The sequence below is a fragment of the Haemorhous mexicanus genome, chromosome 31, assembly GCF_027477595.1.
Source record: "Haemorhous mexicanus isolate bHaeMex1 chromosome 31, bHaeMex1.pri, whole genome shotgun sequence".
In the NCBI taxonomy this organism is placed as follows: Eukaryota; Metazoa; Chordata; class Aves; order Passeriformes; family Fringillidae; genus Haemorhous; species Haemorhous mexicanus.
Window position 1 is genome coordinate 3,020,231 of NC_082371.1, and position 9,709 is coordinate 3,029,939.

The 9,709-nt window shown below is 42.9% G+C and overlaps 1 protein-coding gene across 1 annotated transcript in view; it reads right to left on the minus strand.

The window, feature by feature from the left end:
• The window catches only part of POLR3C (RNA polymerase III subunit C), a 33,819-nt gene extending 24,129 nt beyond the window's left edge, over positions 1-9,690 (minus strand). Inside the window, exons 1-4 of the mRNA XM_059871434.1 lie at positions 9,608-9,690; positions 9,259-9,459; positions 5,424-5,682; positions 2,169-2,360 (exon numbers count right to left, since the gene is read on the minus strand). Of these exons, the coding sequence (XP_059727417.1) occupies positions 2,169-2,360; positions 5,424-5,682; positions 9,259-9,405 (598 nt within the window). The 5' untranslated portion in view covers positions 9,406-9,459; positions 9,608-9,690. The remainder of the gene's footprint in view (positions 1-2,168; positions 2,361-5,423; positions 5,683-9,258; positions 9,460-9,607) is intronic.
• Between the last annotated feature and the right edge of the window lie 19 nt (positions 9,691-9,709).

Below are 9,709 nucleotides of genomic sequence, written 5' to 3' on the forward strand. Positions count from 1 at the left end.
CATTTAGGAATAATTTTGATAGAGAAATTATATAGGAAAATAAATTTAAAATATTTTTAGAAATTAAATTGTCATGCCTAGATCATTTAAGAATAATTTTAATAGAGAAATTATATAGGAAAATAAATTTAAAATATTTTAAAAATTAAATTGTCACGCCTAGATCATTTAGGAATAATTTTGATAGAGAAATTATATAGGAAAATAAATTTAAAATATTTTTTAAATTAAATTGTCACTCCTAGATCATTTAGGAATAATTTTGATAGAGAAATTATATAGGAAAATAAATTTAAAATATTTTTAGAAATTAAATTGTCATGCCTAGATCATTTAGGAATAATTTTAATAGAGGAATTATATAGGAAAATAAATTTAAAATATTTTTAGAAATTAAATTGTCACGCCTAGATCATTTAGGAATAATTTTAATAGAGGAATTATATAGGAAAATAAATTTAAAATATTTCTTAAAATTAAATTGTCACTCCTAGATCATTTAGGAATAATTTTAATAGAGAAATTATATAGCAAAATACATTTAAAATATTTTTAAAAATTAAATTGTCATGCCTAGATCATTTAGGAATAATTTTAATAGAGAAATTATATAGGAAAATAAATTTAAAATATTTCTTAAAATTAAATTGTCACTCCTAGATCATTTAAGAATAATTTTGATAGAGGAATTATATAGGAAAATAAATTTAAAATATTTTTAAAATTAAATTGTCACGCCTAGATCATTTAGGAATAATTTTAATAGAGAAATTATATAGGAAAATAAATTTAAAATATTTTTAGAAATTGAATTGTCACGCCTAGATCATTTAGGAATAATTTAAATAGAGAAATTATATAGGAAAATAAATTTAAAATATTTTTAAAATTAAATTGTCATGCCTAGATCATTTAAGAATAATTTTAATCATAAATTTTTAAAATAAATTTTAAAACTTAAATAATAATCTAGAAATAGATTTTTTAAAATGAATTTCTAATTCCTTGAAACTAGAAAGTGGAATGATCATTTTAAATAATTTGGGAATAATTTAAAAATTCAAAGTATAATTTTTTAATAATTTTAAAATTTTAAATGTATGATATTAAATATAATATGATATAATATAATATGATATAATATGATATAATATAATTAATATATTTAATATAATATAATATAGATAATGTAATATAACATAATATAATATAATATAATGTAATATAATATAATATAATGTAATATAATATAATATAATATAACATGTTAAATATAATGTAATATAATATAATATAATATGTTAAATATAATATAATATAATATAATATAATATAATATAATATAATATAATATAATAAATATAACATAATATAATATAATATAGATAATGTAATATAATATATTAAATATAATGAAATATAATATAATATAATATAATATGTTAAATATATTGTAATGTAATGTAATATAATATAATATAATATATATAATATAATATAATGTAATATAATGTAATATAATAAATATAATACACTATAATATAATATAAATATAATATAATATAATGTAATATAATATTGATAATGTAATATAATATATTAGATATAATGTAATATAATATAATATAGTTAATATAATATAATATAATATATTAAATATAATGTGATATAATTAATATAATATAATATAATATAATATAATATAATACAATACAATATAATATTATATTATTTTATATTATATTATATTATATTATATTATATTATATTATATTATATTATATTATATTAAATACAATGTTATATAATAAATATAATATAATATAATGTACTATGGTAAATATAATATAGTATAATATAATATAATATAATAAATATAATATAATTAATTTACTATAATATGATATAAAATTATAATACATTTAAATTTTAATATAATCAATAGAATTACTACAATTAATAGAATTATTACCCCATAATCTAAATATAATATATATCATTTAAAATAAATTAATAAATTTAACCATTTCAACTCTCTTTTTATTTTTAAAAACAATTAAAAAAATGGACATTCTGATTTCGAAATCACTTTTACCATTGAAAATTTCATTTCCACATAACACAAACCACCAACCCCAGTCCCCCTCCCCCGGGGCGTGGTCTCTCACCTGGGAGGCCGAGCCGTGGCACCAGGTACATGTCCCTGTCCCTGTCCCTGTCCCCGCTGGCCGGGGCGGGGCCAGGTGCCACCTTGGCACCGGGGGGCACCTGGGGGGCCGCGGGGCACCTCTGGATGAAGCGGGTGTCGGCCAGGCGCACGAAGGTGTTGGACACCTCCGTGGGGTCCATGCTCTTCCCATCTGGGGGAGGAGAGGCAGCGTGGGGGGATCTGGCACGGTGGAGAACGTGGTGGCGGTGGCCTCAGTGCCACCGGGTCCCCACGGGCTCAGGCACGGCCAGCAGCCACATCCAGCCCTGGTTCCTCAGCAGCTTCCCTCCCACCATGCCTGCTGTCCCTCAGGTGACACAGGGACACCATGGCCACCACTGGAACACCCCACAGCGCCTCTGATCCCCAAATCCAGCCCTGGTTCCTCAGCAGCTTCCCTCCCACCATGCCTGCTGTCCCTCAGGTGACACAGGGACACCCTGGCCACCATGGGAACCTGGCTGGAACGCCCCACAGAGCCTCTGATCCCACCCACCACTCCCACATCCCATTTTTTGGGATGAAGGAGCTTCCTTCCCACCATCCCTGCTGTCCCTCAGGCTGTCCAGGAGCAGATCCTGGGTGTTCCTGAGTTCAGGAGGACACAGGGACATCATGGCCACCACTGGAGCCTGGCTGGAACACCCCACAGAGCCTCTGATCCCACCCACCACTCCCAAATCCAGCCCTGGTTCTTCAGCAGCTTCCCTCCCACCATCCCTGCTGTCCCTCAGGTGACACAGGGACACCATGGCCACCAGGAGAGCCTGGCTGGAACACCCCACAGCGCCTCTGATCCCCACATCCAGCCCTGGTTCCTCAGCAGCTTCCTTCCCACCATCCCTGCTGTCCCTCAGGCTGTCCAGGAGCAGATCCTGGGTGTTCCTGAAGCTCAGGTGACACAGGGACACCATGGCCACCATGGGAGCCTGGCTGGAACACCCCCCAGAGCCTCTGATCCCCAAATCCAGCCCTGGTTCCTCAGCAGCTTCCCTCCCACCATGCCTGCTGTCCCTCAGGTGACACAGGGACACCTTGGCCACCACGGGAACCTGGCTGGAACACCCTACAGCGCCTCTGATCCCACCCACCACTCCCACATCCAGCCCTGGTTCCTCAGCAGCTTCCCTCCCACCATGCCTGCTGTCCCTCAGGTGACACAGGGACACCTTGGCCACCAGGAGAGCCTGGCTGGAACACCCCACAGCGCCTCTGATCCCCACATCCAGCCCTGGGTCTTCAGCAGCTTCCCTCCCACCATGCCTGCTGTCCCTCAGGCTGTCCAGGAGCAGATCCTGGGTGTTCCTGAAGCTCAGGTGACACAGGGACACCATGGCCACCACTGGAGCCTGGCTGGAACGCCCCCCAGAGCCTCTGATCCCACCCACCACCCCCAAATCCCATTTTTTTGGGATGAAGGAACTTCCCTCCCACCTTCCATGGTCTCGGTGAAGCGCTCAGCCACCCTGGTCATGGCAGAGCTCATGGGAAGGAACCCATGGGACCACCAACAACTCCTCTGGGTCCCTCAAAGAACACCCTGTGGTACCTCAGATCCCACCCACCACCCCAAATCCCATTTTTTTGGGATGAAGGAGCTTCCATCCCACCTTCCATGGTCTCAGTGAGGTGATCAACCACCCTGGTCATGGCAAAGCTCACGTGAAGGAGCCCATGGGACCACCAACAGCTCCTCTGGGTCCCTCAAAGAACACCCTGTGGTACCTCTGACCCCACCCACCACCCCAAATCCCATTTTTTTGGGATGAAGGAGCTTCCATCCCACCTTCCATGGTCTCGGTGAGGCGCTCAGCCACCCTGGCCACGGCAGAGCTCATGGGAAGGAACCCATGGGACCACCACCAGCTCCCCACAGAACACCCTATGGCACCTCAGACCCCATCCACCACCCCAAATCCCATTTTTTTGGGATGAAGGAGCTTCCATCCCACCTTCCATGGTCTCGGTATGGTGATCAACCACCCTGGTCATGGCAGAGCTCATGGGAAGGAGCCCATGGGACCACCAGCAGCTCCTCTGGGTCCCTCAAAGAACACCCCGTGGTACCTCAGACCCCACCCACCACCCCAAATCCCATTTTTTGGGATGAAGGAGCTTCCATCCCACCTTCCATGGTCTCGGTGAGGCGCTCAGCCACCCTGGCCACAGCAGAGCTCATGGGCAGGTGCCCGTGGAGCAGCAGCTCCTCCACCAGCAGCTCCCCTGGGTCCCCGTAGAGCGCCTTGGGGTCCCTCAAAGAACACCCTGTGGTACCTCAGACCCCACCCACCACCCCAAATCCCATTTTTTTGGGATGAAGGAGCTTCCATCCCACCTTCCATGGTCTCATTGAGGTGATCAACCACCCTGGTCATGGCAGAGCTCATGGGAAGGAACCCATGGGACCACCAGCAGCTCCCCACAGATCACCCTGTGGTATCTCACACCCCACCCACCACCCCAAATCCCATTTTTTTGGGATGAAGGAGCTCCATCCCACCTTCCATGGTCTCGGTGAGGTGATCAACCACCCTGGTCATGGCAGAGCTCATGGGAACGAGCCTGTGGAGCAGCAGCTCCTCCACCAGATCACCCTATGGTACCTCAGACCCCATCCACCACCCCCAAATCCCATTTTTATGGGAGTGTGGAGCTCCCTCCCACCTTCCATGGTCTCGGTGAGGTGATCAACCACCCTGGCCATGGCAGAGCTCATGGGCAGGAACCCATGGGACCACCAACAACTCCCCACAGAACACCCTATGGTATCTCACACCCCACCCACCACCCCAAATCCCATTTTTATGGGATGAAGGAACTTCCCTCCCACCTTCCATGGTCTCGGTGAGGCGCTCAGCCACCCTGGCCACGGCAGAGCTCATGGGCAGGTGCCCGTGGAGCAGCAGCTCCTCCACCAGCAGCTCGCCCGGGTCCCCGTAGAGCGCCTTGGGGTCCCTCAAAGAACACCCTGTGGTATCTCACACCCCATCCACCATTCCCAAATCCCATTTTTTGGGATGAAGGAGCTTCCATCCCACCTTCCATGGTCTCAGTGAGGTGATCAACCACCCTGGTCATGGCAGAGGTCACAGGAAGGAGCCCATGGGACCACCAACAACTCCTCTGGGTCCCTCAAAGAACACCCTGTGGTACCTCAGACCCCATCCACCACCACCAAATCCCATTTTTTTGGGATGAAGGAGCTCCATCCCACCTTCCATGGTCTCGGTGAGGCGCTCAGCCACCCTGGCCACAGCAGAGCTCATGGGCAGGTGCCCGTGGAGCAGCAGCTCCTCCACCAGCAGCTCCCCTGGGTCCCCGTAGAGCGCCTTGGCCGTGTAGATGTAGCGGGGGTAGCGCAGCAGGCGCAGGACGCGCTGGCGCCGCGCCTCGTACTGCAGCCAGCCCCGCGGCTGCTGCAGCTCAAACTGCACCAGGCCGTGCTGGATCAGCACGCACAGCGCCTTCTTCACCTGGGGGAGGGCAGGTTGGAGTGGGAATAATTAGACAAAATAAGAAAATAATAAAAAAAACGGGGCGTTTTAGGGGGAATTACCCCGGGCCTGTTAATGGGAATAATGGGAATGATCCCATCCCTTTTAATGGGAATAATGGGAATGATCCCATGCCTTTTAATGGGAATAATGGGAATAATCTCATTTCTTTTAATGGGAATTACCCCATCCCTTTTAATGGGAATAATGGGAATTACCCCGTCCCTTTTAATGGGAATAATGGGAATTACCCCGTCCCTTTTAATGGGAATAATGGGAATCACCCCATTTCTTTTACTGGGAATAATGGGAATTAGCCTGTCCCTGTTAATGGGAATAACTGGAATGACCCCGTGCCTTGGGCTCGTACTGCAGCCAGCCCCGCGGCTGCTGCAGCTCAAACTGCACCAGGCCGTGCTGGATCAGCACGCACAGCGCCTTCTTCACCTGGGGGAGGGCAGGTTGGAGTGGGAATAATTAGACAAAATCATAAAGTAATGAAAAAAAACTGGGGCGTTATAGGGGGAATTACCCCGGGCCTATAATGGGAACAATGGGAATGATCCCACCCCTTTTAATGGGAACAATGGGAATGATCCCATTTCTTTTAATGGGAATAATGGGAATGATCCCATCCCTTTTAATGGGAATTATCCCATGCCTGTTAATGGGAATAATGGGAATGATCCCATTTCTTTTAATGGGAATAATGGGAATAAACCCATCCCTTTTAATGGGAATAATGGGAATGATCCCATCCCTTTTAATGGGAATAATGGGAATGATCCCATCCCTTTTAATGGGAATAATGGGAATGATCCCATCCCTTTTAATGGGAATAATGGGAATAAACCCATGCCTTTTAATGGGAATAATGGGAATGATCCCATCCCTTTTAATGGGAATAATGGGAATAAACCCATGCCTTTTAATGGGAATAATGGGAATGATCCCATCCCTTTTAATGGGAATTACCCCATGCCTTTTAATGGGAATAATGGGAATAATCTCATTTCTTTTAATGGGAATAATGGGAATAAACCCACCCCTTTTAATGGGAATAATGGGAATAATCTCATTTCTTTTCATGGGAATTACCCCATGCCTTTTAATGGGAATAATGGGAATAATCCCATCCCTTTTAATGGGAATAATGGGAATTACCCCGTCCCTTTTAATGGGAATAATGGGGATAAACCCATTTCTTTTAATGGGAATAATGGGAGTAAACCCATTTCTTTTAATGGGAATAATGGGAATGATCCCACCCCTTTTAATGGGAATAATGGGAATAAACCCATGCCTTTTAATGGGAATAATGGGAATAAACCCATGCCTTTTAATGGGAATTACCCCATGCCTTTTAATGGGAATAATGGGAATAAACCCATGCCTTTTAATGGGAATTACCCCATGCCTTTTAATGGGAATAATGGGAATAATCTCATTTCTTTTAATGGGAATTACCTCATGCCTTTTAACGGGAATAATGGGAATAAACCCATTTCTTTTCATGGGAATTACCCCATGCTTTTTAATGGGAATAATGGGGATAAACCCATTTCTTTTAATGGGAATTACCCCATGTTTTTTAATGGGAATAATGGGGATAAACCCATTTCTTTTAATGGGAATTACCCCATGTTTTTTAATGGGAATAATGGGGATAAACCCATTTCTTTTAATGGGAATTACCCCATGCCTTTTAATGGGAATAATGGGAATCAACCCATTTCTTTTCATGGGAATTACCCCATGCTTTTTAATGGGAATAATGGGGATAAACCCATCCCTTTTAATGAGAATTACCCCATGCCTTTTAATGGGAATAATGGGAATAACCCCATTTCTTTTAATGGGAATAATGGGAATAAACCCATGCCTTTTAATGGGAATAACTGGAATGACCCCATGCCTTCTAATGGGAATAATGGGAATTAGCCTGTCCCTGTTAATGGGAATAACTGGAATGTCCCCATGCCTTTTAATGGGAATAATGGGAATCACCCCATTTCTTTTAATGGGAATAATGGGAACTAGCCTGTCCCTGTTCATGGGAATAACTGGAATGTCCCCGTGCCTTGGGCTCGTACTGCAGCCAGCCCCGCGGCTGCTGCAGCTCAAACTGCACCAGGCCGTGCTGGATCAGCACGCACAGCGCCTTCTTCACCTGGGGGAGGGCAGGTTGGAGTGGGAATAATTAGACAAAATAAGAAAATAATAAAAAAAAACGGGGTGTTATAGGGGGAATTACCCCGGGCCTATAATAGGAATAATGGGAATAATCCCATCCCTTTTAATGGGAATAATGGGAATTACCCCATGCCTTTTAATGGGAATAATGGGAATAATCTCATTTCTTTTAATGGGAATAATGGGAATAATCTCATTTCTTTTCATGGGAATTACCCCGTCCATTTTAATGGGAATAATGGGGATAAATCCATTTCTTTTAATGGGAATAATGGGAGTAAACCCATTTGTTTTAATGGGAATAATGGGAATGATCCCATTCCTTTTAATGGGAATAATGGGAATAAACCCATGCCTTTTAATGGGAATAATGGGAATGATCCCATCACTTTTAATGGGAATTACCCCATGCCTTTTAATGGGAATAATCCCATCCCTTTTAATGGGAATAATGGGAATAACCCCGTGCCTTTTAATGGGAATAATGGGAATAAACCCATTTCTTTTAACGGGAATTACCCCATGCCTTTTAATGGGAATAATGGGAATAATCTCATTTCTTTTAATGGGAATAATGGGAATTACCCCGTGCCTTTTAATGGGAATAATGGGAATTACCCCGTGCCTTTTAATGGGAATAATGGGAATAATCTCATTTCTTTTAACGGGAATTACCCCATGCCTTTTAATGGGAATAATGGGAATAATCTCATTTCTTTTAATGGGAATAATGGGAATAAACCCATGCCTTTTAATGGGAATAATGGGAATAAACCCATGCCTTTTAATGGGAATTACCCCATGCCTTTTAATGGGAATAATGGGAATAATCTCATTTCTTTTAATGGGAATTACCCCATACCTTTTAATGGGAATAATGGGAGCAAACCCATTTCTTTTAATGGGAATAATGGGAATAAACCCATTTCTTTTAATGGGAATAATGGGAATGATCCCATTTCTTTTCATGGGAATAAACCCATTTCTTTTCATGGGAATTACCCCATGCTTTTTAATGGCAATAATAGGGATAAACCCATTTCTTTTAATGGGAATAATGGGAGTAAACCCATTTCTTTTCATGGGAATTACCCCATGCCTTTTAATGGGAATAATGGGGATAAACCCATTTCTTTTCATGGGAATTACCCCATGCCTTTTAATGGCAATAATGGGGATAAACCCATTTCTTTTAATGGGAATAATGGGAATAAACCCATCCCGTGTCCCTTTTAAAGGGGATAAACCCATGTTAATTTTAAATTAGTTTTCAATTAATATTAACTTCCCATAATTTCCTATTCATTCCAAACGATGCGAGACCATTTCGATATTAAAACCCGCTCCCGCCGGTTCCCGTACCTGGTCCGGGAGCAGCCCCGTGTCCCCCACCAGCAGCCGCAGCGGCCGCGGGCCCGTCCGCAGCAGGGAATTCCCGACTTTCTCCACGATTTCCCCGAAATACTCCTGCAGCAGGAGGGAGCAGAGCCGGAGCTCCGCCTGGGTCATCGCGGCGGCTCCGGGATCCCGGGAACGGAATGGGAGGAAGGAAAGAACGAACTGCTGGATGGAGAGAGACAGAGGGGACAGAGGCTGACCCTGCTGCAGATCCCCTCCCGGGGAGCATCAGCGCTGTCCCAGCGGTCCCCGTGTCCCTCCAGCTGGGATTTCCCCCTCCGTGACCCCGTCCCGGTGTCCCCTCCGCCCTCACCACGGGACCCGGCCTAGGCCGCCATCACCGCCGCCATGACAACGGCGCCGCCTGCTTCCACTTCCTGTTACGTCACTTCCGCTGCCGCCTCTCGGCATTGCC